The sequence below is a fragment of the Rutilus rutilus genome (genome assembly GCF_951802725.1).
Source record: "Rutilus rutilus genome assembly, chromosome: 17".
NCBI lineage: Eukaryota > Metazoa > Chordata > Actinopteri > Cypriniformes > Leuciscidae > Rutilus > Rutilus rutilus.
This window is the reverse complement of record NC_140230.1, coordinates 22,779,974-22,807,277: the sequence shown is the minus strand read 5'-3', so window position 1 is coordinate 22,807,277 and position 27,304 is coordinate 22,779,974. Positions and strand designations below refer to the sequence as shown.

At 39.1% G+C, this 27,304-nt stretch overlaps 1 protein-coding gene across 20 annotated transcripts in view; it reads left to right on the top strand.

Moving 5' to 3' along the window:
• mef2d (myocyte enhancer factor 2d) overlaps nt 1–26,711 on the top strand; it is a 53,426-nt gene extending 26,715 nt beyond the window's left edge. For 2 of the 20 annotated variants that reach the window (XM_084384593.1, XM_084384604.1), the window contains exons 4-13: nt 3,987–4,124; nt 8,667–8,874; nt 10,176–10,232; nt 13,337–13,515; nt 16,076–16,106; nt 18,311–18,433; nt 18,761–18,977; nt 20,684–20,752; nt 22,798–22,848; nt 24,416–26,705. In XM_084384593.1, coding sequence (XP_084240719.1) covers nt 3,987–4,124; nt 8,667–8,874; nt 10,176–10,232; nt 13,337–13,515; nt 16,076–16,106; nt 18,311–18,433; nt 18,761–18,977; nt 20,684–20,752; nt 22,798–22,848; nt 24,416–24,797 — 1,455 coding nt within the window. In that variant the 3' untranslated portion in view covers nt 24,798–26,705. Of the gene's footprint in view, nt 1–3,758; nt 3,894–3,986; nt 4,125–8,666; nt 8,875–10,175; nt 10,233–13,336; nt 13,516–16,075; nt 16,107–18,310; nt 18,434–18,760; nt 18,978–20,683; nt 20,753–22,797; nt 22,849–24,415 lie in introns of all 20 variants that reach the window. The other 18 variants (XM_084384599.1, XM_084384600.1, XM_084384601.1 and 15 more) reach the window with 16 other exon arrangements.
• The last annotated feature ends 593 nt before the right edge of the window (nt 26,712–27,304 follow it).

Sequence of the window (27,304 nt, the reverse complement as noted above, 5' to 3'; positions counted from 1 at the left end):
ACCATTAAAGTAGTCCATATGACTATTTGTCCTAAGTCCTATGAAAACATTTGAAATGCAGAAATTAGATTTTCAATGAAAAGAAAATTTATTTCAGTGTCACAACTCAGCACATTGCTGAGTTTTTCTTTTCTCCTTATTGTAACTTGACAGACAAGGTTACCTGTAAAAAAAGGACTTACTTACGAGAAATTTTGAATACATGCAGCTCTTTTTCATATTATGTACCATGAACTTTTGGTGAATCTTTTCCTTTAGTGCCTTGCACATTTTGTTTCATGTTGTGTTTAAGCAATCTTTTCCTAGATTTCTACTGTCAATCAAAAAATGTAAACAATTACATTATATACAGTATAATTAATCAAATGAACCACTTGCATATATCTTTCTAAGAAAAGCTCCAAATGAAGATTCAAACAGGTCAGGGGGACTAATATATTGGGTTTTTAGGGACTGGTCTGTGTTACAGAAGGCCTAGCATCTCTGATTGTTGATTGACATGGAAAAAGCTGGAAAAAGTTATAATTTTGGCTAGTTTTGTCACCATAATACCCGTGCAAATTTCAGAATTCTCAATGGTAATTTTGGGAACATAACAAAAAGATAATAGGCTATTAAACAGTGCTTTATTTTTAATTAGAATTAAATATTGTTATAATTATTAACAAATTAAATTAAAACAATGAAATCTAGCCTTAACATTTATCAATTAAGTGCATTTAAAAGTTTTAATTAATTAGAGTTTTAAAGTTAAGTAATTATACAAGTAAACAGTAATACAGAACAAATAAACAAAGTAAGCACAATGAGTGGCGTTCTACTTTTATTATATGCATTGCTGTTTAATTAGTATAAATTACATCACAGACAATGGCGTGTTTATTCGGCTTTTATTTACCCTGCAAAGATTTTTTTTTTTCTCTCATCTGTTTACATTCAGTTAAGAAAAATCTGCTGTGTTTACATTGATGCCATGCCAAGCTGGCATTTTGACTAAGAAGGGCACATTTATGAGCATTCAGAAATAACCACCAATGACCAGACAGCTTTTAAAGAATTGAATTGAGTAGTCTATGGTACCAATACTACAGAAAGAACTGAAATTTAATTTAAGTATCGACTTGATACTGAAGTACGTGCCGGCACTTTTGACATCCCTGATATCAGCAGTTCCTTTCAAGTGCGACCATTGCCATTTAAATGGTCGAGATGAAATGACTGTGAACTTTTAACCTCTGTCTGTAAGAGATGAGAAATCTGTGTGTGCTGGACATCGGCTAAGCCCCCTTCGATATTGAGATGATGTACTTCATCCTATTCTCTCAGATCCGCCTCCGCAGTGGGATGAGCCGTGGGTTATCAGCCAAGATCAGCTGCTAAAATGATTCCATTAGCCTCATGTATGAGTTACAGTCAGACTCGCCTGATAATGGCAGACACACTGCCTTTAAAGGAGGAATGGGGATGAAGGGATGACGAGGAGAAGTGGAGAGTTCAGAGGGGCCACTAATCTGTCAGATGGGTGTATCTGGACGCTATCGTGAGTGTAAGCCGGCAGGCTGCGGCGAAGCCGAGGCTTTAAGCGCGTTCTCAAGGGAGGGAGGGGGTTGCAGCCTTCTCTGCTTTACACACTGCAAATGGAAGGTGACATTACATTCTGCCTGTGTTGGACATCAGCGTGCACTTCCGTACAGAGAGAGTTATGTACATTGTATATAATATAAAAATAGTTGTTGTTTTTTTGCTTCAGCGTCATAGAAGAAGCATTTTTGGTTCCCCAAAGAACCTGTCAATGAAAAGCTCTTAAAATAACCTTTTTGTCTTATTGTGAAGAACATTTTAATAATGATGAACCTGTTTTTCACTGTAAAGAACCTTTTGTGAAGAAAAGGTTCAATGGATGATAAAGGTTTTTAATAGTGCAGGGCCGTACATTTTCTGATAAATGTGTTTTTCAATCGCAGATTCTTAAACTTTTACTGTGGTCCCTCTCAAATGTTTGCTAACATCCCACATAGGAAGTGGGAGTTTGAAAAGACAATATGGGATGGAGAGAGGAGGAGAATAGAGGACAGGAATGAGTCAGCTCGATAAGTCGTGGAAGAATGAGAGCATTATTGGATTAGAGAAGAGACACAAAGACATAGTGTGAAAAACCATCGAAAACCATCAGAAAGGAGTGGAAATGAGATGAAAGAAGAGAGAAAGTGAAGGTCGAGGGCTAACGTAGATTAAATAATGTAAAGACAGGAAGGGTAAGCTCGAGAGAGGGACCGTACGGGGAGAGGGAAGGAAGGCGTTTCAGGGGGAGGAGCACTACTGAACGAGGTTAGCCAGTCAGAGGCAGTGGAGCTCTGCAGGGGAATCTTCCCTTGGCAACACAAACAAGCACCCGCCCCATAAAGGAGAGACAGCAGGCAGAGAAATACAGGGACAGGTGAACAGATGGAGCCGACTCAGAGACAAGCTGATCAGCTGACCCACTCCTCACTGTGTGTGTGTGTGTGTGTGTATGTGCGAGAGAGAGTGTTATGCTATGAACGATACAGCTAATTTAAAGGCTTGGGATTAATTTTTTTCCACTCGATCTTTCATCAAATCTTCACCGAAGTCTATATATTTTTAGCAGCACTTGCTAAGGCTAATCGCTATTCCTTATACTTGGGGATAGGGATTTCAACCAGCCCCTATTCCTAAACAAACCTACTAAAATCAACTCAGAACACCTTAGCAACTGCACAACAAAAGCCTGACAACACCCTAGGCTTCACCACTGGCATTTTAGTTCATTCTAATTAATTTACTAGGTTAAAAAATATAATATACTATAATTCTAAATTGTGTATATTATATATAATAGAATTAATTTTATTATGTACACTATGTTTCAAATGTTTGGGATCAGTAATGAGTAGAATTTAGTTTGAACTTTCTATTCATCAAAGAATCAAGGTTTCCACAAAAATATTAAGCAGCACATATGTTTGTAACATTGATAATAATAATAAATGTTTCTTGAGAGCCAAATCAGCATATTAGAATGATTTCTGAAGGATCATGTGACACTGAAGACTGGAGTAATGATGCTGAAAATTCAGCTTTGCCAACACAGGAATAAATTACATAAAAAATGTTTTACAATATTACAGTTTTTATTGTATTTTCGCAAAATAGACTTCTTTCAAAACATAAAAAAATCAAATCATTATATAATACATAATTGTAGTGTAAGTGTTAGTTGTCCAATTAAAAGTGTTGATCTGGATTCCACTGGGTCAGTTTGTTTTATGCTATATTTTCTTTTGCGCATCTTTTATGTCACTGTGACCTCTGTGAGCAGGAAGAAAGCAGTGCTGAAAACTGTTTTCTGTTCAGCCTCGATACCCCCCATCAAAGCTACTTAGAGAAAATCTTGTTTGGAAAATCTTCTCAAAAAAAAAAAAGAGAGAGAGAGAGAGAGAGGCTGTTTTCAGGCTGAAACCGATAAACTGAGTTTCTCTCTTTTTCAGCCTCATCTTATTTCCAGCACACAGTTGTCAAATGGGCTATGCAGTTTCATCTTTTTCCAAGTCATGGTGTAAAATTGAATTTATCCTCTTCACACTCTCATCAAACATTTTGCCGATGTACAGTGTTCTTGGTTTATGTGTCGCATGTTACTCTATTGGTTTAAAAAATCACTGCTTCTCTCTGATTGACATTTTGTGTTTCTAAGTGTGAAATGTGCTCCTCTCCCTTTCTTCTCCGAATGCTTTAAGACGTTGAGAAAGAAAGGCTTTAACGGTTGCAACAGTCCAGAGCCGGACGGGGACGATTCGATCGACCAAAGTCCGTTACAGGAGGACAAATTCCGCAAGAGCGAGGAGCTGGACATCCTCTTCAAACGCTACGGAGTGAGTATTCCTCTTTACCTTGTCGTTCTAACCTCCCTCCTTCTCTTTCTTCCCCTCTGTCTCTCTCCTGTCCTCGTTTGGAAATAAACCAAGGCTCTGAACAAGAAAGAGCACCGGGATTCGGAGAGCCCAGACCCCGAGGAGCCGTTCTCCCTCACGCCTCGCACAGAGGAGAAGTACAAAAAGATAGACGAGGAGTTTGATAAAATGATGCAGAGCTATAGGCTTTCAGTGAGTACCCGTGTGAAGAGGCCTGCTGTAGGCCCCGGCAACCAACTCACACAGCCTGCTGTCGGCCCGGCAACCAACTCACAGAGCACCTAGCAACCATCTCTCACCCCATTCCCCTCCTACCACCCCTCAATCCCCTCTGAATGTGTGTGCTTGGGCAAGGAGAGGGCAGTCGGGGGCGAGAGGACGAGTGTGGGCCGCATCCCTTTGATCCTCACAATCCACTTTTTCAAATGCGCTTGTGATTTATAGCTCTCTTGATTCTGTGTGCTGTTGTTTCGTGTTTTCTGCGATGACTGATGCTTGTATCGCATTTGCCAGGAATAGACTTCTGACTCATCTGGGTCCCGTTTAAGGCGTCAGTGAAGATAATTTTCATTAAGTCACTGTCAGAAATGCTTTATGCATGAGACCTGCATGAGAAATCTCTTCTCAGGAGGTACAAAAACAAGAAAAAGAACGTGCTGCTCGCTATCTCAATAAATCGTGGGACCAAGTTTGATATCATTTACATGTTGAACATGATTCAACATGATGTGGGCAGCAAAGACGAATTAGTGTAGTAACTAGCGTTCTCTTTCCTCTTTAATGCTAATGGGTCTGGAAATGAGAAATAACTGGAAAAGAGTTTTGTCGCCTGACGAAGGGGCAGTTTTCCTCTCTCTTGCACCCATCCCGCTCTCCTCCCAGTGCACCATTCCCCACCCGGAGCACAAAGAGAATCATCCAGCACCTCGCTCTTTCTCTGCCACATAATCCCAGCATGAGCGCCCGAGGAAGCAAAGCTAAAACCTTAATCCCTCTCGCTAGGGACACCCAGCAGCATGTGTACTACGAGCTCTACTTAACAGGCCGGAAAATGATCAGTCTGTAATGAGTTTTTAGATATTCACAACTAACGGTCTGACACTAACTGTCTGGCAACCTGCAGTGGATAAAGCTGGATTGTGAGAAGGAAATTTACTTTAGGTTGTTGTTGTTTGTTTTTTGAAGAAACGTTAAGTAGAAACGGTAGCTTTATTTTCTGGTAATGGTTTTAATATCAACTTGGAGTAATATCAGTGATTTTTATTATTATTCATTTTGTATTGGTTTATGCTGGATATACTTTACCATTCAAAAGTTTGGGGTCAGCAGGATATTTTTTTAAAGAAATTAATAATTTAATTTACAAGGATGCATTCTATTGTTCAAAAGGTTTCTATTTCAACTAAATGCTTTTCTTTTGAATTTATTCATTGAAGAATCCTGAAAAAATGCATCATGGTTCTACTGAAATATTAACAGCACAGCTGTTTTCAACATTGATAGAAATAATAAATGTTTCTTGAGCACCAAATCAGTGTGTTAGAATGATTTCTGAAGGATCATGTGACACTGAAGACTGGAGTAATGTGAGACTGGAGACTTGTCATCACAGTTAAGGAATAATTCAAATAGAAACAGTTATTTTAAATTGTAATAATATTTTCTAATACTACTTTTTTTACTGTATTTTTGTTCAAATTAATGCAGCCTTGGTGAGCATAAGAGAATTCTTTTATAAACATTCTTTTGAATTCTTACCATCTCCAAACTTTTGAACGGTAGTATATATCAGTTGATTTTGGTTATTTAGATGTTACATCTAGATTTCTGAAGTGAAATAAAGTAGCGTGATAAGATCACATTCATTTAAATGAATTTGTATTCATTATTAAAGAGTGAGATTGTCAGTGTGAATTACCTGCTTAAATTTTGTGTTTTCACGTGTGCCGCGAATTCCGATCTGTGTCAAATGCGATTTAAAAACATCAGATTTTTTTTGTGCCGGTGTAAATGCAGCCTAAAGTTTTTGATCGGATTTGGTTGGATTATAAGACCCCAATTAAATCTACTGAGTATAAATTGCCCCTGAAAGATCATTCCTCATGTGCACTGTGATCTGCAGTAAGCTCCAATCCAATAGGACTTCATGTTAATATAATTGCCAACTTGTTTCCCAAACCAGTCAGTCTTTCTCACTTCACTGGTCACGCTCTTTCTCGACGTCACACAGACTGTTTTTCAGTACCAAGTGTCATTCCAGTCACAGTTGTCTATCGCCTCTCTGTGTGTCTAGACCGATATTATCTTCAGTCTGTTGTATTTATCTTCAGTTGTTGAAGGCACATTCAGATGTGTAAGATTGCACTTTCTGGCTGAGAAATTAGAGACTAGCACACACTAGATTTTGGTGTATATGTTCAGATGACGTGTGTTAGGTTTAAAACCAAATTTTAAAACCAGCTGCTCGCCTCACACTGACTCTACTCTGCCCTGCCCTCCCTTCACCCTGCCTGGCCTGCGTGCAGTGCTGGAACTTAGTTGCTGTTTCGTCCACAGGCTTAGTGAGTAGCGTGCTATGCTACATGGGTTACTCCCTCTAGAAATGTATTTACCCTGGAATATTCCTTTTAAAATAGCTTTGGCATCACTAGATTCTCATTACAAGTAATTTCTTCGAAAATAACAGTTTTTATAGCAGATGCAGGCCCATACTCTTATATAGAACAAAGCTGTCGGAGGTCAAAACCTCACTGTGATTTTACAGATATTTTAATTTATTCAGTATTGGTTGATATTGGATATTAATTGTGCTGGACATTTCCTGTTTTTTGTTTTTTTTAATTTAAATTACATTTGCTATCATCTAACTCTCACTTAAAGTTAATCTTCAAAAAATACTAATTATTTAATTACACTGTTAAAAAAGACTAATTATTTAATTACACTGTTAAAAAATACTAATTATTTAATTACACTGTTAAATGTAATCTTTAGCAAATATAAAATACACAACTGTATATTATATTATCATACTGTACATTATGAATTTGTGTTACCCAATGTTTAAAAATGGCTGATTTAATACATTTACCCCTGGTTTCACAGACAGGGCTTAAGACTAGTCCTAGACTAAAATGTAAGTCTGAGCTGTTTCCACTGAAATAAACTTGCACTGACTGATCTTAAAAATATATCAGTGCCTTTTTAGTCTTAAGATGCACATCGGTAATGTTTTTTTCTAAGCATGTTTATAAAAATTACTTAAATGTCCTAATTGATCTATGGTCTAATCCTGGCTTAGTCTAAGCCCTGTCTGTGAAACCGGGCCTTAGTGTTTTACTTTTTTTTTTTTTATTAGGTAAAATAGTATTGAATTGCTAACACTTTACAATGAAATTCTATTTGTTAACATTAGTCAACATGAACTAACAATGAAAAATAGCTCTAACGCATTTATTAATCCTGATTCATTTCAGCATTTACTAATACATTATTAAAATCAAAAGTTGTGTCTGTTAATATTATTTAATGGACCTGAGCTTACATTAACTAACAATGAACAGTTGTATTTGTATTAACTAACGAGTTTATGCATTAACCAATGTTAACTAATGGAACCTTATTGTAAAGTGTTACCACAGAATTGTAATACCGGCCATTTATTGTTAACATCCAAATATGGAGGTCAAAACCCCGTTCTCACTCTTAGGGACTATAATCATCGTACTTCAAACTACATTTTTCTGCCGACGCTCAGACAGAGAGGCGACAGAAGAAAGGGAGAAGGACAGAGAAACAGCCAGACTATCAAACTGGGTCCCACTCAGAACACAGGAGGCCTAGTGTGGCCCACATTCTAATTTTAGAGGCCCTGGTTTTGCTGAGGATCATGGGAAAATGGGTCTCCATCTGAGCATCTGGACAGTTTGAGTCCACGCTGAGTGCCGAAGCTGGCTAATTGCGCTTCAGAAAGCACGAGAACGAAGATCGGCTGACTCAGGAGTTGTCACGGCCACATGCCCCTTGTTTGAAACACCTGAGCCTACCCTGTGCGCTGAGATATTCCCCAGAGCCATATTATCAGTTTAAGGACAACTGTTGCAGACTAAAATTGGGTATAATGCTGGGGTACAAAACAAAACAGATCCTAATGCTCTATCAGATGCCAAAAGCAAACAAGAAATGGTGCTAATATCTCCATACTGAAATCTCAGATGGCCAGACTGTTAATTTTTTATGAATCATTAAAATACTAGTGTCCGGGATGCCTGGAGACTGTAGTGTGTACACCGTGAGTTTTCAGAATCTTAGCTTGAATGTGTGGTATGGATAAAATGTGCTCATAAACTGCTGCTGAAATTGAATTCTCATCTGAAACGAGTAGAGGCTTGGACCCGGAAACAATATTCCTTACATCATGACGTAATAAGCGAATAGTGTTCACATTTACAGTAACTATAAATGCTGGATGATTCAGAGAAATCTGTATGGAAGTGGAGCGAAGCTTTTTTCCTGTTCCTTTCGTTTCCAGTCTGGACCATTCGCGCAGTTTTTAAGTCTTACAAAATTAACTCTGCACCTCGTAGCTTCACATGCTCTGCTTTGGAGATGTTTGCACAAGTCACTGCATGCTATTAAAATCAGTGTGTGTCCGTTTGTGTGTTGTCTTGATGTACATGCAGGTGTGCGAAGTAAAGCCACTAACTGTTTCCCTCTCTATCTGTGCTTTCTCAGTCCACAGTGCCACCACCCACTTTCTCCATGCCAGTCACAGTACCGGTGTCCAATCAGAGCCCTCTGCCATTCAGCAATCCCAGCAGCCTCGTCACCACTTCCTTCGTCACCTCCACTCTCACAGACCCGCGCCTGCTGTCGCCACAGCAACCGCAGCTCCAGAGGAACACGGTGTCTCCAGTCCTGCCACAGAGACCTGCCAGCGCAGGTAAAAGATCAATGGTGCCGACTACCCGTAAGCAAAGCAGGAAGGAGGAAATAGTAACTCATGTTGTGTACATGTGCTTATAATGTTTGCCTGTGGGTGTCGGATTACCCGCAGCAGCTGTTACTCAGACACACCACTGATTTATCCTTAAAAGTGTCTGTCAAACCATCATCTAATCTGCTCTGGAGTGGTTACATAGTGTACTGATCACTTTTTATTAATGCTTGCGCAATATATTGGTATGATACCATACTTGGCCTCTACATGCCACTTTCACTTTCATTTAGTTACATTAATGCCTCGTTTCCACCGAGCGGTACAGGACAGTACAGTACGATTCGGGATGGTAAACCCTGATCTGGCTTGCGTTCCCACTGCCAACATTAGCCTTACTTGATATGCATGGTGTATGTCAGAAAGTAGCGATCGACGTCATAATGTGTCAAAATCCAAAATGAGTCGTTTTGGCAGCTTGGTTTCAATAAAAAATGTTTTTGAACAAACAAGGAAGTTCTGATACTTGCAGGATATTTTTATAGTACAATGGCCTCTTATATTTCAAAAATTTTATTTCTCAATGAATGACCCCTATAATGGACCTGTTGTGTGTATTGCTTTAATGCATCCACCAGCATTAATAAATAAAACCTTATTGTAGTGTTTTTGTATTTTGTAACTGTAACTGTGATTGTAGCACCAGCCATTTCTCGGTTATCAGCCAGAACATAAAAATAATTATCACCTTTGTTTTGGCCAGACTTTTAATATTTATACATCCCTACGGCATGCAATCTCACTTCAGCCCATTCTGTGAAGTTTTCTGTTCAGTATTTCAGTATCAGCTTGTTTTAGCATCAGATAAAAGCCGTTTTAAACCTGGGATCATCATCTCGAGAGATGCAGTTGTTAACAAGGTTCAATGCATCTCATTTTGATGCATATCGAATATGTGGTGTAAACGCTAATGTGTTCTGATGCACCCTTGAAAACTCAAAGGATTACTGACGTAACAAGTAATCACCGTTAGGAAGGAAAATGCTCGATCGAATCATTTTAGAATGGAATGGAAGCTTTAATTGCCACAAGGCAGGAATGGTGGTAGGCGCAGCTTTTGCAACATACATGAGATGGTGTTTAAAAGTGCACATGGGCAATTGTATAATAGCATGTACAATATATACACCTATATCGTTCAAAAGTTTGGGGTCAAATGCATTTCCTTACATTTGGTCCAAAATACAAAGAGAGTCTGTAGTCTGTAGATTTCAGCCTTCCTGTAAGCTATTCTGTCTTTTTTCCAGGTGCCCTTCTGGGAGGTGACCTCAACCATTCAAATGGAGCATGCCCAAGCCCTGTGGGTAAGTTTTCCTTCCTACCAACCAGACGGCCCCAATAAAACCTCTTCATTTTCACCTGAATAATGCATCAGTCTGAGTCAAACTGCTTAAAATTGAAGGGCACGCTTAAGACCTGCAGAGTGGAACGAGGGTTTTCAGTCTCATCCGATAAGATATGATCTGATCTGACTGTGATTATGAGAATGACAGCAGCTCCATGAAGGTTGTCCGGACACAAAAATCTGAAAGCGGGTGATCAGAGAGACTATCGGACATCCACCATACACTCACACACCTGTTCGCGCGTGACAGCTGAAGCTCACACTCTGTTCTCCAAGCATGCCTGTAAACACCCTCATGGGACCATGGGGCACGAGTGACATAAATGCTATGGGTCAACACCATGCGTGTCAATTTTCCTACTCCGTCTTTCCATTTCCCTTTGTTATCGTTTGCTTTTTTCTCTTTTCTGTTTCTGTGCTCCTGAATACTTGTCTTCCCATCCTCTTTCCCTCTCAGCTGTTCTTCATATCTCACACATGACAGTCTGAATACCCAGCTTAAACCAGCACGCTCCGTCCCTTCCCCTCCCCCTCTGTCACACTCCCTTCTCTCCTCCCTGACAGTCCCTGACAGCTGTTGGTTCTCCTGCCTCTGATCTTCAGAGAGCACATGAAGTCTCATGGACATTTTAAGTGGGCATTTAAAATGTGAACATTTAATCAGTAAAGAGGCTGAAGGCCTTTGTGGAGTCACTTAAAAAGAATAACTTCCATGTTTTCTTGGAGGTTGTGTGTGTATTCATTGGCACATTCCACAAAATGGCACATTTAGTATTCCATGCCCTTTTTTTTCTTTCTTTTTTTAGACTTAACTTTTTTTAAAGCGTTAGGCCAGCTTTTAAACTTAAACCTAAATTTGACCAAGCATGAAAGGCTGTTAAAATTAAACAAAAAGATTATTAACATAATTTTTTTAATTTAAGAAACTTTCTCAGCTCTTACCATGCTGCTTTTCCTTGTCCATTACCAATCCTTCTCTCTCTCTCTCTCTCTCTCTCTCTGTCCATTTCCCCTCCCTTCCCTCAATTCTCAGCTGTTGCTCTGGGAATGTCAGCATTGACGTCATGTAGCATTCCTACCATTCCCATGAGAGAGAGGGACAGAGAGCGAGAGAGACATGGACAGAGACGAAAAGAAAAAGGCAGTCAGACCTTTGAAGTGGAGATTAACAGAGGCCGGGGCTTACAACCAACACACTTATTTACTAACACAGCACACTCACATATACACACTTATATCTACTGTATTTACCATTATACTCTCTGACCCAAGTTCATAGATCATAAACAAGTGTGTTTATACACATGTTTCTGTCCCAGCCCCCCTCTAAAAACCAGACTGATCTTGAAGCTGTGTTTCCTGGGGCAGAGAACAGCTGAGCACGTCTCTTCTCTGCTGCCAAGGAATTGCAGCTCCCTTTGCAATCTCTTTCCATTCAGAGCTGCTGACGCGGTGGTTGTTTTCACACACACACACACACACACACGTCTAGCAGAGCAAAACGCAGTTGTTGTTGCCCTGTAACCGGAGCTCAGATAGGATAAAATATCAAACTGCAAGTCTCTCCAGTCTGAAACTCTTAAAATCATTCAGAAACTGAGGACATCTACTTTTGATAGACTTTATTTTAATTTAGTGTTTTAATTTAGTTTAGTTTTTTAAAGCGTCAACACAGCACATTTTAGAAGCAGTAGGGGATACTGGGATTGATTGGCAGAGATTTCATACTTTATTCAAAATATTAAGATGATCCAGCAATGTAAAAAAAAAGAACATTCTTAAGTAAAATAAAAGTTTAAAATGTTTGAACACAGTTGGCACAGATTGTGGGGTTGGTTGACTGTGTTAAAATGATAAACTAAAAATAATATTGTTTTTACAATTAATGTAATTATTGTCTGAAATTATGATTAATTCAGATTGGTTTTATATAAATACATTATATAATCATTATTGGTATTTTTATAAACCAGATTACACTCTTTTCACAAATAAAGTTTGTCAGAACTCATAATTGATCACAGACTTATACCTGAATATAACTGGTTTCTTTTTTCAGTTAATTAACCCATTTCATGTATTTTCATATTTTTTCAAATGTAAATACTTTATTTTTTTTTTATTTTTTTTTTTAGTCTTTATGGGATGTCTTAGAATCTGTGAGCGTGAATCAGCAATTAAGACCCAGAAATGTAACCTGTGCCATCAAAATCTTGTCGCCAACCAATCCTGTCTCCCCTACAGCTGCAAGTTAAATTTGCATTGCTAAAAATATTTGTAGTATAAATATTTGAGATATTTCTGTTCAGCTGAGACATCAGTGGGTTGCCATAGCACTAGTGAGTGACGTTCAAGTTGTGTTATTGTGTTATAGAATAGTGTTATTCGGTTCCAGAATGTGGGAAAACATTGGGAAAATCCCCCAGTCTCTCTCTCTCTCTCTCTCTCTCTCTCTCTCTTTCTTTCTCAGCCATGCTCTGAAACCACACACATATTTTGCCTTCCTGTGAAAACACTGCCCTTGAGTCAGATTAGATCAAGCATTACAAGTGCTACAACATTATAAAACAAAATAGAGCAAAAATATTTTAATAACAAAGCTGAGAAGAAAGTCGAGGAACAGGATAAACTAGTGTCAGTTAGATCCCTCCAATCCCTTCCGTGTGTGCGTCTGCTTGTGCGTGCGTTTCCTCCCATAAAGGAATGCAGTTCTCCAACCTAAAAAACAGTCATTATTAATCCTCCAATTACAACATAATAGAGTTGTAATCCCAAAAAAACAGAGGATTTAGTTTGCAGCACAAAGTGTTGGAAAACACATCTGCCGTGGTGAGGGAGACACTAATAGGATTATTTTTTCCCTGGTGGGTAATTATTGCGTTTTTCATCAATACAAATTACAGAAAATATGACCACAGTCGTGTATCTTAATTTTGTTTTCATAAAATGCACAAGTGTTTCTTAGGGTCGATGAGAAAGAAAGCAACCAAGGTCTTTATTTGTAAATCTCTTCGTTGACATTTCTCTTCTTGTCTTTTCCTCATTTTCTTTCTTGTTCTGTAGCCAATGGTTACGTCAGTGCCAGGGCCTCCCCAGGACTCCTTTCAGTCTCCAACGGCAACAGCATGGGGAAAGTAGTCCCGGCTAAATCTCCCCCTCCACCCAGCACTCAGATGGTGAACAGTCGCAAACCGGACCTTCGGGTCATCACCTCTCAGAGCAGCAAGGGCCTCATGCAGCTGGTGAGCACTTCCACATTGCTCTACAGGAGACTTGTTGGGTCAAACATCATCAAATCTGGAAGCTATGTTACAGCATAACGAAAATATATGAGGGCTAATGCTCTCAATGTTATTCTACACAAGAATTTTTCACTAGGACCATGAGAAGGGAAAGTAAAGCTGTCTGACTGAGCTGATTCATATACGTCTGTCTGTCTGCTTTCAGTATGTGTGTGCATGCGTGTGTGTTTGTGTGACCTCGTTGACACCTTGTGTTGTGATGCGTTCACAAGTGAGCAGTACTAAATACAGGTGCGAGTACAAGAAAATGTGTCATCGCAATACACTACTAATTTGTAGATTTAAGGATTTTAAACTTTGCTGGTTTCAAGGAGCTTTTTTTTTTTTTTATGTGTGTGTATATATATATATATATATATATATATATATATATATATATATATATATATATATAAAAAAGCTCCTTGAAACCAGCAAAGTTTAAAATCCTTAAATCTACAAATTAGTAGTGTATTGCGATGACACATTTTTTTTTATATATATATATATATATATATATATATATATATATATATATATATATATATATATATATATATATATATATATATATATATTTATTATTATTATTATTATTATTATTATTTATTGTATTTTTTTATTTTATTTTTATATATATATTTATTATAATATTATTTCTGATAAATAAATAAAAATATGATATGTATATACACACTAGGGGTGTAACGGTACACAAACATGGCGGTTCGGTACGTACCTTGGTTTTAAGTTGTGGTTCGGTACAGCAGGGGGGAGTAAACTAAACAACTAAACTTTTTTTTATTAAACTGTTTTTTTTTTTTTTTTTTTTTACAAATATGTCTCTGTGTTTAAATAAATTTAATTATGATTAACATTTTCTTAAGGATAAAAAAAAAAATCTATCTTGGATAATGCTGTAAACTATACAGGGAGCCCTTAATTACACATTACTATAATATTAAAGGTTACAATTAAAAACAGAGCTCAAATTAGTAAATTCAGTTGCTATTTATTTTTAGATATAACAATGAACACTCAAATAAAAAAATAAAAAAACATGTAAATTGAACATAAGGCAGGTTTTCTTCTAACTTCTAAATCTTATTATAAAGTTAATTTTCTACTCCAATTTATTTTTTGAAATATAATCATTGACAGTGGCTGTCATAACTTGTTAATGAGGCAAGGGTGTAGAGTTACATTTAAACTATTTCAAGGAATGAAGATTTTTTTTCCAAGGAAAAATTGCTTAAATATGTAATTTTGGTTATCAAAGATGAGTTTTAAGGGATACAAATTATTGACTACAGGCCAGGGGGATATATTTAAGTAAATATAATGAATATGCTAATATAGTGCATATATACGAAATGCTTCTCTCTAGAGTTAATTTCTCTAGCGAACTAACCTGCTGTCGACACTAAATGCCTGGGGTAAATGTAATGCTACGTGGGAGATTATTCTCAAGCTGTTTTATTGATATCTTTTCGCAGTTGAAACACTTGTTGAGAGATGTAAACATATCGATGATCAGCATCTCTTCTTCTTCTGCGCTTTTTACTGGTAGCAAACAGCGCTGCATTGTCGCGCGCGCCCCCTTCTGGATTGGAGTGTGGATCGCCTGTGACTGAATGTATTCGTCGTGCGACTGTATCGTGCCATGACGTCCGTACCGTACGGTTCGGGACGAATACATGTACCGGTACACCCCTAATATACACACAGAGTAGTGGCCAAAAGTGATGCCCAGCCTAGGAAAAATGACATCTTCGAAATATTATTCAAAATTGGACTTTGTAAGCATATTGCGTAGTTGTGCTTCGAGTCGATTGTTTTATTAGTTTTATTAGTTTGCAGCAGACCTATTTTTTTGGCCAGGCTGTCATACAAAGAAATTATGAACACTTGCAAAAACAAGAGAGGGAACCAATGAAATAATTATAACTGATTATGATGTAGTCGGTGTATGCTTTTCTCTTTGAGCTTTTTGCTTGTCTATGCATTTTTTTTGTATAGGTAAAATAAAACCTATAGCTGTAGTTTGCCCTTTTTTTTACCAAATAATTTTGTCACATAATAAATACCTTCACCAAGTTTAGTGTTTTGTTCTTCCCTAATATTTATTATAGTCATTTAAAACAAATCCCCTCTGGACATTGCATTTGACCACTACTGTATATATTGTGTGTGCATAACATGCAGTGATTATTTAAATAATCATCATTATGGTTTTTTTATTTATTTTTTTATTAGTGAATTTTTCAATTAGTTTAACATTTAAAAAGTATATTTGGAAGTAACAGTATGCCTCCAATAATTGTGCTATAAACATGCAGTATCATGCTGATGTAGTGAGTAATAGATGCAGTCATGAGGTCTGAGACCCTTCACATGAAATCTGATCAGAAGTGGTTACTGCCAGTTGTGTTCGTATCGAGATGGAAACCAAGTGTAAAACGGGGCTTGTGTGTGTGTTGGAGTTGTAATCTCTGTTTTCTATTTGTTTCTGGCCTCGCAGACAGATGAAGAGCTGGAGTTGGTGAGTGAGGTGAATACAGCTCAATTCTTTTGACTGTTGTGCTGTGAACGGTCTTATTTCACAAACAAATGTTTGACGAATGATTTATGGATGTTGTGTATTTAACGTGTACTTTTCTGTCCATTTTTAATACACTGCATTTTTCACTGATCAAATTGTATTGGTTAAACAGTTTTTTATTGTATTGAAGAACACTGTTTTTCATATATGATCTAATTTGCGGTCAGTGAATTGGAGTTAAATGCGTGCTGTTTGTTCAGTTGCAGGCTGACTGCCTGATTATTGTGTGCAGTTTTAAATGAATGCACACACACACTCAAGGCGAAATGCACATATGCATGGGTTGATTTCACATGAGTCAGACACACTAGATCAAACGTGGAGCGCATCGGAGCAGAAGCCCTCACTCCAAAGATCAATTTGTCTGTCTGTCTCTCTCCCACCTTCTTTCACTTCTTGATGTCTTTTCCTCTAATGATTGTTGTCCAATGACACATTAAGTGTAGTGCATGTCCATCTGAGTTTTGGGGGGTTTCAGTCATCTCAGCATCTGTATCTGTGAGTGTGTGCATGAATCATGGGAGTCTGTTGACTGTAAAAGTGGCCTCTATCTTTATCCCCTTATAAAATTAAGAAGGGTTTAAATGTAAATGTTTGACGCTGGTTTACCCTGAAGTCAAAGTCTGCATTTTGTTATCTTGTGTTTTGTAGTGAAGTGTTTTTTTTGTTCTTTTTTTTTTCTTGCATGATTCAGATAAGGGCTCAACAATGAGGATTTTCTTTTTGTGTGTGTGGTGAATTTTTAATTCCCAAGCCAACATTTTCAACAGCCCCACCACATAATATGATTACACACACACACACACACACACACACACACATATATATATATCATTAAATGAGCAGAGTTCACAACGATGCTCAATACATCATACAAAACCAAAAGATGTTCTGACAGATCATCCAACTGACCCGAAACACTTTCAGACTGGCCCTTGACCATCCTTATTGTTGAGCTCTTCAGAGTTGTAGGACATTTATCTCAGTAGCTACGTTTACATGGACACCTTTTGTTTCGTTGTTGATTGATTGAATCCGAACGTAGTGTTTACATGAATAACGTGACCGGGTTGATGTGTGCGTTTGTGTCCAAAACAAGGACTGGTGGGACATTGTCCTGCTCCACTTCACAGACGATGAGTGGAAGGAGAATTTTAAAATGACTCAACAGTCATTTATGACACTCCGCATCTCATACGTCATTACGCCATCTCTGCGTCATTGCGCATACGCAGTGCTTTCCAAGTTTTCCTAATGTCCTCTCGATCGGATTAGAAAAGTTTAAACCACCCCTACAATCCGAATGACATTTTAATCGGTTTTGGCCAATTCAATCTGATTGACGTGGTTACATATGACTTTTTTTATTCCGACTGTGCTGATTACAACCGGATTATTAGGGTCCATGTAAACGCGGCTACTGTTTTACACTCAGCTGAGAGTCTAGAGCAGTGGTTCTCAATTCCAGTCCTCGGGACCCGCTGCTCTGCACATTTTGTATGTCTCCCTTATTTAACACACCTGAACCAGATCATCAGCTCATTAGGAGAGACTCCATGAACTGAACTGAGTGTGTCAGATAATAGAGACATACAAAATGTGCAGAGCAAGGGGTCCCGAGGACTGGAATTGAGAACCACTGGTCTAGAGAGATGTTTAGAGTGACAGTCTGAAGTTGTGGAGCTTACGTTGTTGTTTATATGGACCGGTTGATTATTACTATTCTTAAGATGGCTTTTAGTACTACAACCCCCAGATTCACAGTCAAGGTTTAAGCTAGTCCCAGACTAAAATGTATGTTTGAGCTGTTTTAACCGAAAGCAACTTGCGCTGGCGTATCTTAAAATATGTCAGTGCCATTGTTTTGTCTCAAGATGCACACCAGTAATGTTTTTTTTTTTCTAAGCCACGTTTATAAAAGCTACTTAAATGTCCTTATTGAACTAAGACCTAATCCTGGCTTAATCTAAACCCTGTCTGTGAAAACTGGCCTATGATGATCTAAACTATTTAATCTTCAGAAGTGTCTGGAATTTGAAGATTGTGTACATACACAAGTCTTCCAGAGGTGTTTGTGTCCTTTCTTTTCCTTGCCCGGAAAGTCAACTCTTGGTACTTTTGACTCTATCGCTCTCTGTTTTTCTCTCTCTCTGGCTTTCCAGAACGCTCAGCGATTAGGCGCCTCTCAAGTGACCCAGCCTCTTACCACACCAGTGGTTTCCGTGGCAACGCCAAGCCTCCTGACTCCATTCTCCATGCCAACCGCCTACAACACAGGTGAGAGTGACATCATGGGGAGAAGCCTAGACATCCGTCACTTTGCAGGCCAGCACAGATTCGAGAGAAATAAACACGGCCATGCTTTAGTTAACGCTTGCAGAGGCCATGGTCCATTTATCTCTTTTACTTGCTCTCGTTCATTCTTTCACACCTATTCCTTACCTCTCTTTCGAGGCTAGATTTATCACTGGAATTTATTTGGAGCATAAAAAGAAACGATAACTAAATATAGATGTTATATTATCACAACTGTAGGACTCAGAGGCCATAAATAGAATTCAGTAAATAAATATACATTAATTGTTCTTCTTTGTTTTCATGCAGAGTACCAGCTAACAAGTGCAGATCTCACAGCCCTCCAGGCCTTTACGCCGTCGGGTGCACTGTTGCCAAGCAACATGACCACTTGGCAACAGCAGCCATCCGTATCCCAGCAACAACAGCAGCAGCCATCCGTATCCCAGCAACAGTCTCAGCAGCAGCAACAACAGCAGCAGCAACAGCCACAGCAGCTAACTCTGGCCTCCCTCAGTAATCTTGTGTACGTCTCATGCCTTTTACAAACTCTGTCTCTTGTTCTCACTTACTCACACGTGCACCTGGTTCTTCTCTAACCACATGTCCATAGTGTGAGGCCACATGCACCACATCTACTTCCTGTCTACAGTGGAGAGAAGTTTCAGTGATATACGCCCCTCTAGTCTTCAGCTAAAACTCTTCGATTGTCTTGATGTTTTACCTTTAGCTACATCTAACTAGATAGAAGTTTAGTGGCCAACACTTTACAATCAAATATATATGTTAACATAGTTAATGCAAAAGATAATATGAAATAAAATGTAAAATACTCCTATAGTTCAGAAGTTTATTAAAATCTTACTGACCCTACTTTTATTCAGCAAGAATGCATTCAATTGTTCAAAATTGGTAGACGTTTATAATTTTACAAAAGATTTAATGTTGATCTTTTAAAACATTTTCAACATTGATTTCAATTATGTTTAGCAGCATATTAGAATGATTTCTGAAGGATCATGTGATACTGAAGACCGGAGTAATGATGCTGAAAATTCAGCTTCGATCACAGGAATAAATTACATTTTAAAATATTTCAAGTAGAAAGCGGTTATTTTAAATTGTAATAATACTTCACAATATTGCTGTTTTTACTGTATTTTTGATCAAATAAAGGCAGCTTTGGTGAGCATAAGAGACTGAAAAATGCATGTTTACAGCATTTATTCATTTAATGTATTTTGTTAATTTCTACATAAACTAATACATTTCAACATTGCAAGATGTATAAATTAATTTAGTTAAATTATCATTAATCTAGATGATAAATGCTGTAAAAAAAAAAAAAAAAAAAAAAATTGTTCATGATACCTAATGGAATAACGAATTAAACCTTAAGGTAAAGTGTTAGCATTAGGCTAACATATTTTTTTAGAAACTGCATTAGCACAAACTAGTGTCCTTCCTAGACAGAATTTTTGGGCATTATCGTCTAGGTAGTCAGCTCTTGCATTGTGACACGTGTCCACTGTAAACTGTTGGGAGTTATTACATATTAATCTGCAATTTTATTCACACTAGATAGAACCGTAACACTTTAATCAAGTTGTACTTTGTGTCTCTCTGCTCTATCAGCTATAGAGAGAACGTCTCTGCTGCTCTATAACTCAAAACTGTGTTACAGGGGCGGCCTGAATATGATGTTTCATGTTCAGGATGTGAATAAAATGTACAGGGCAGAACAGCTTGAATGCCTGCGCTACCTATTTTCTCTTTATGCATCACATAATAGCCCAAGGTCAGGTCAGCTGTACGCTGCATTATTAGCACGACACATACATCTACCTTGCTGTGAATTTGCTCCGTTTTTTTCTTCAATATCCTTCAGCAGTATAGGAGAGGCCATGATCTCATAGCAGTCGCTTGAACAAGAACGATCTAACGATCATCGGTAGCACACAACCTAAAGCCTGCGTATTCTCCTTTGGAGATTGACCTAAATAACTCTCTTTCGGTCTCACACAGACGTTTTCCTCTTTTTCTTCCCTATGGGGGGTGAACATCGAGGTGTTCTTGCCTGCCTTTAATGCCTGCTAACAGCGGGGTTAGAGCTGCGCTACGCTCTCATTAGCGTGACTGTTCGCTTCTGTTAATGCTGTGTACAGATTTTCTGATTTCTGGAGCAGGTCTAACCTGCCGTGTGTTTGTGTGCTTTCTCTCATTTGTTTACAGCATGTGGGGCTCAGACAAACAGAACGGAGAGATGGCTCACTGCATCTCTGGTCTAGCTGCTAATCTCAGGTGAATGGGGTCCCACGGGCACTCTGTGTCCGCCAGTCAAACCGTGGGCTCTCTGTGTTAGCCAGTCATATTCTGTGGGTCCTCTGTGTCGGCCTATTATGCACCGCTGTCCTGTCTGTCACCTGCCACGGCCTAGTTGTCATGGTTACCGTCTCTGGCCGTGCTGAAGAATGTTCACGCTTTCGTCGTCTCGCAGATGACCATTTCATCATCTGAGTCTCTCTTCATTAAATCCAACTTTGTGTCTTTTTATCTTTTTCTTGTTCATTGCTTATTGTCTAGTGTCCTAAGCGTGACAAACAGATTTACACAATGCATTTTTCTAATGAATCTAGCACATTGGTGCCCTGATAACTGAGCAGGTAGAGATTAGAATTTAAAAGTAGGACAGATTAGAATTTAAAAGTAGATCTCCATCATGTCCTCCCAAGTGGGTCAGGACTCTCTGGGGTTCATTCGTCCGTCCGTTTGTAACCTGCTGCACGGCCACACGTTCATCATGCCAGCAGATCCTGCTCTGAACCACCTCAAGCACCACATATTATATAAACCAGGCTGTTTAACACAGCAGGTCAAGGCTTAAAATGCTGATCATTTGATCAACAGCAATGCATCATATTAAACATTATATGTCTAATCTATATGTTTTATTTTATTTATAGTAGCAATAAGTTATATTCACATATTGGCACTGGAGACGACTTATTTTCACATTCCCGTTCTGGTAAATGCCATTTTAATATGATATGTGCACATTATTTTTATATGTGCACATAAATGTATATGACGATTGATTTGTGTGTTTTTTTTTTTTTTTTTTAACAATTGACCTATCGCTAAGCCCTGCTTATAAAAATAAAATTGCAATTGCAATTGCTGCTTTTCACAGTATTACTAGATAAGACTCTTTTCTATTATAAGTCTATGAAGAATCTGTTTGTATAGATAGCTTCAAAGAGAATTGTAAAGATATTACCTAATAATATGGCGTATCCAAGATACAGGTGGTATTTGTTTACCAAGTTATTAAAAAAAAAAATTAAAGCTTTTGTTGATTCAGGTCATAGTACAATCAATAGAAATTAGATTAGAAATGTTATCAGTTGTAGAATAATGTTTTTTAACACATACAAATTATTAGTAATGTTACACTTGATTCCATCACACTTTAACTGCATTTTTACCACTTTAAAAGCCCGTTTACTGAAAGTTGTACTGATCATTCTTATTGGCCGTTCTGTAGAGCCTAGCTAATTCCTTACTTTATTATATAATGTTAATGTTCATTTTGGAATTTTACCTCCATAACTTGCATTTTTCTGTGAATTTAATTGTAACTTCTCTCATAGACCTCAAGGGGGCGTAAGAGTAGTTTTAATTTCATCTAATATTTGATGTCCTCTCTACTCTCAGTTCAAAGAAGAAAATATGAATGCAAATATGCTGTATGTGTTAGGTTTAGCAGGACTGAGAATATTTTCATGTTTTCAGTGCGGCCGTGAGCTGATTTCATTGATCAGTAATGCGGTGTCCTCATATCACTTGAACTTTATCAGGACTTCCCACTCTCTTGGCAGCAGCTGCTGCGTTCTCTGCAAATATACAGTGAATTTCAAATGAATTTCTCTCTCTCGTTATGCCTGAGAAACTGTCATTACGTCCCACTGTTGCCCAGACTTCCTGTTCATTCTAATATAAATGCTAATGGAGCCGTGAGAGCTCCCCGCTGCTCCGCCACCCTGTCTTATGTTCTCATGACATCAAATCATTTTTCCTTGTGCCGGCCTTTCCTGACCAGACTGGGGTGAAGACTCACTCTTTCCGCTATGCATGAGGGTGGGATATTTATTTCTGTTTTTGGAAGCAAGCATTGAGTTGGGTTTTCTTTCTCCTGCTGAATAAACAGTCCATGTTAACTGTCCATAGACATCCGTCTGTCTCTGAAGTGTTGTAGATGAGTAAATGCTGACATGTTCGTGTGTGTTTGACATGACGTTGATTATTGCAGATGCTAGAGTGGGTTTTGCCTGTGTCTCTCTCTGCAGTGTGACCTCTCAGGGCAGCTTACTCTTGGGCAGGGAGGAAGGGATCAGCTGGTACTGTATCTGGCGTTTCCTCTCTCCGTCTGTCTCTGTTTGTTGTCTGACTTGTGGCCGTTTTCTACGGTCAATGACGCTAACTTTCGTGCTCTCTCTTGGTTTTCTCTCTCTATCAGTCTCTGGCTGCTTGGGCTGTAGGAAGCTGGGCTTTGTCTTTGTCAGTGATTTGCTGAGTTGGCCTTTCTTTCTGTTTTGCATTAGAACATACTGAAACAGCACCTGCAGCATCATCAATCAACCTGTACAGGCCCACAAGACCAAACTCTCTGTTTCACAACCCTCTCACCCTCTCTCTTTATCTCTTTTTACATTTGTTTTCTTTAAATAAAAACATTTAGCTTTTTTTGTCTTCTTGTTTACTGTTCCACTTATTTGTACTTCGCTTTCTTTTCTCCTGCCTTTCCTTTCTTCCCACTTTCTGATCTCTGCTACTTTTCCATTTTCTTTTCTTTTCCATATTCATTTCTTTCATTTCCACTTCCTTTTCACTTTCCTTCTTTTCTTTTCCATTCCTTTACAAATTCTTTCCCCTTTCCTTTCTTACCTTGCGTTACCTTACCTTACCTTTCCTCCTCTCCTCTCCTCTCCTCTCCTCTCCTCTCCTCTCTTTCCATTCCCATTTACTTTCCTTTTTCGATTACTTATATTCTTTTTCATTTAATTTCATTCTCCATTTTCTTCCTTTAGTTTTTTGATTTTTTTTTCTTATTATTTTCATTTTCCCTTCCCATCTCATCGCTTCCCTCCTTTTCCATTTTCTTTAATATTTCGATTACTCTTCTTATTTTCTTTTTAATTTAATTTCCTCTTCCATGCCGTTTCCTTTCCTATTCCACTATATCCTGTCCTTTTCCCATATTTTCCTTTCCTCTTCCTTTTCACTTGTGTTTCTTTTTCCTTTTAGTTTCCATTTCCTTTTTTCTTTCTTTGCCCTTTTGTTTCCTTTCCTTTTGACTTCCTTTTCTTTTCCACTTTTCCTTTTAATTTTCTTTTCCTGTTGTTTCCTTTTTCTTTCCATTTCCATTTCCTCCTCTCCTCTCCTCTCCTCTCCTCTCCTCTCCTCTCCTCTCCTCTCCTCTCCTCTCCTCTCCTCTCCTCTCCTCTCCTCTCCTCTCCTCTCCTCTCCTCTCCTCTCCTCTCCTCTCCTGGCAAACCACTGAAATAGCTTTGAGTAATCCCAACATAAATAATACACTACTGTAAATACATAGGTTTGGCTGCAGCCTAATTACACACACACATAAACAAACACACTCACTGCAGTTGAGTGTATGTGGCATGTTGTGATGTGTGAAAGGAGGCTGACCAAGTTGTGACTGCATGGCTAGCAGGAGTTAAGTGACAGAGATAACTTGTCTGGCTTCTGTGCATTTTATAGCTGCTTTATTGTACTATTATTTTTTTGTATACTAAAATGTGGCTGTACAAAAGTAGTGCAAAACATGATAAAGTTGTGGGTAACGTTGCTGTTTGTCGTATTTAAAATGTTTGTTTTTGTAAGACATCAGGTGTCCCCTCTTTATCAGTGATGTTGATTCTTCTTCTCTTTCTCCTTCTACCATAGGCCCGTGGGAACGATCCCTCATGGAGCTACTCTGACGGTTAACACTAACCCCCATGTCAGCATCAAATCCGAGCCGGTGTCTCCTAACCGGGATCGCAGCACCCCTAATTCCACCGGCGGGGCAGCGGGCCTAACTGTGACCCAGTATCACAGTGGGACGCAGCGTTTGGAGCCCACCGGCCGCTCTCCGGTCGACAGCATCAGCAGTAACGGCAGCTCTTATGATGGAAGCGATCGAGACGACGGTGGGCAGCCGCGCCCTCCCGATTTCAACTCGGCCGGCCTGGGTCTCCTCCGAGCTTCCGGAGAGCAGTCGTCCCAAGCGGAGCAGCAGGAGTCAGCCAATGTGAAACGCATGAGACTGGACACCTGGGTCACATAAACGCTGAAGGAGAGTGCGAGAGAGCTGCTCTCTTACCAGCACATACACACACACACACACACCGACATAAACACACCCCTAGTGGCACCTGCTTTCAGCAGCCAATCTCAGTCCGCACTTAGACACATGCATGCGCCTGTCTCTCTGTCTCTCTCTCTCTTCCTGTCTCTCTCACTCTTGTCTCACTCTCAGACACACTCATATTTACTGGTGTGTGTGTATATATTTATATAAAATATGCATATATGATCACACACGCACTAGATCTTCACACACACACAGTTGCCAATCCAGGTGTAAACGTGTTCACGTATACGAGACTGAAGAGATGTACGAGGCGGAAGGGCTTTTGGTCGCATCTCTGACATCCCTCGCCCCTGCTCAGAGAGGCCGTCCGGATCTCAGATCAACTTTCACAGGCCTTACCGTCGACCTGATCGGAGTTCAGCGGCACTGCTCTGTCAAAACGCCATAACAACTGCTTATGTTGCATAGACAAGCCTGTCGATCTCTATTTTTTTTGGATCTATTTCTCTTTTGTTTTGTTTTGTTTTTGTATGAATGGTTGTATTTGCCATTTATCTTCTCGACTGACTCTTTCTCTCTTGCTTTTCCTGTTTTTTTGACTATCTGCTTGAGCAGCTGCCTTTAGAATCGCCCCCGTTCCTGTTGTAACAACTTTAGCATAAAATCTTTATCTTTGTTTTTCTAACTGCGCAAAAATTAGCATAGTTTGCTTGGTGTGTGGTGTGGTGTGTGTGTGCGCGTGTGTGTGTGTCAACTGTGAGACGGAGGTGCTCATTCATTCAATTGCTAAACACAATTCAGCCAAAAAACACCCATCTTTCGTTGTATCATAACCTCACACCAGTCCCCTCGCTTGCGCACCAGATGCGTGTGTCTATCGGCGGGGCTCGAAGCGCGGACGCCGCTCCGCATCCTCAATTTTCTGCGTACGCGTGGACCGTAAACGTAGTGTCGTTGATGGAAATGTAGATCTATCTGTGCTAATGAGATCCAGGCGTGCAGGAAACAGACGTGTTCGTATCGGCCTGCAGTGTGTGGCTGCATTTACGAGAGCAGCGGTCTGCCACATTATGCTATATTTATTGTTTTGTCTGGCTGTGTAATTCAGAGATTAATTAGTTAACTTTATGGGACGGGTATGCTTTATTATTGTTTGTAAGATTCCATGAAAAATAAAAAGCGGTCAAAAAAAGTCTGAGTTGTTGAACTCAGGATGCCGGGTTTTTAGATGTTTGAGATCATGTATATACAAAATTTCTCAGTGTTTCAGTACCAGGTTTATGTACAGCAAAAAGAGTTGGTGGCAAACACGCATCTCAGCTAGGTCAGCTAAGAAAGAGATGGAGGTTGTGTAGCGCTGTGTGTGTGTGAGAAGCGTTGAGATTGTACATAGCGATGTATGTTCACATATATTCTGCTGGGTCTTTCTGAAACAGCGCTGTAATCTCAGTGGAACCGTCTCTGTCAACCTCTACCTGTAAATAAACTGTACCGTGTTATAAGTTATCGAGGTGGAGAGGCAGATGAAGGAGGATTTGACTGTTTTTATGCGTGACTCTTTTCCGTCGTTTTTATCCTGATGGCGTGCACTTTAAAATCGTTCCCCCTTATCCGCTCGCACACCTTCAGACACACAAGTGAGGAGTTTCCTCGCGTTATCATTTACACACGATCAGTCCACTTTGATTATCTGTCATTTTTACACATCTATCTCCCAACAGAGCGATTACCTGACGGCTTGGACGGGAACGCAGTCTCCTTTCACCCATAAGACGTTTAAAAGCATTCAGGGAAGGACGTTTTCGTTTTTGTTTTGTTTTTTTGGCTTATATTGCACTTCACGTGTTTAACCGTGAACAATAATAGAAGAAAAATGTCACGTTTTGTAAAAAAAAAAAAAAAAGAGAGAGAAATGAAGAAAAAAGACGACAAATAAAAAAGATTGTTGTACTGAAATCTAGATTAGGCTTTACACGTGTTGCAGATGTGACAATTATGTACACAAATCGTTTTCTGTGCATTAGTGTATTCTCTAAGTGACGAAGATGAAGGACGTTTCCGTGACGAGTTTTGAAAAATGACGCGTGCTGAAGGGAATTCAGATATGTTGTGTTCCCCTCTAAAACTACGACTTTAAGTGTTAGTAAGGTTAAGGTGAGACTCACCTGTCCGTCATTGGCTTCTCTACCTCTCCTTCCATCCTCTCGTATCTTCTCTTTCTCTCCTTTCCTCCACTCGTTCACTCACAGAGGATGACAGAAGCCATTTCATTTCACCTCAACAGGTGGCCCACCTTTTGTTAAACCAGATTCCACACACACACTCACACTCACACTCACACACATGATGGATGCAGTACCGGGAGGCGTTCGTTCGGACTCATCACAGACGTGCGTTCGTATCCCTTCGACTGAGGTCCTAGAGCTACCGGGCGGATGTTTTCTAGAACTGCATCATAGCAGAGCGAGGCTTCTGCAGCG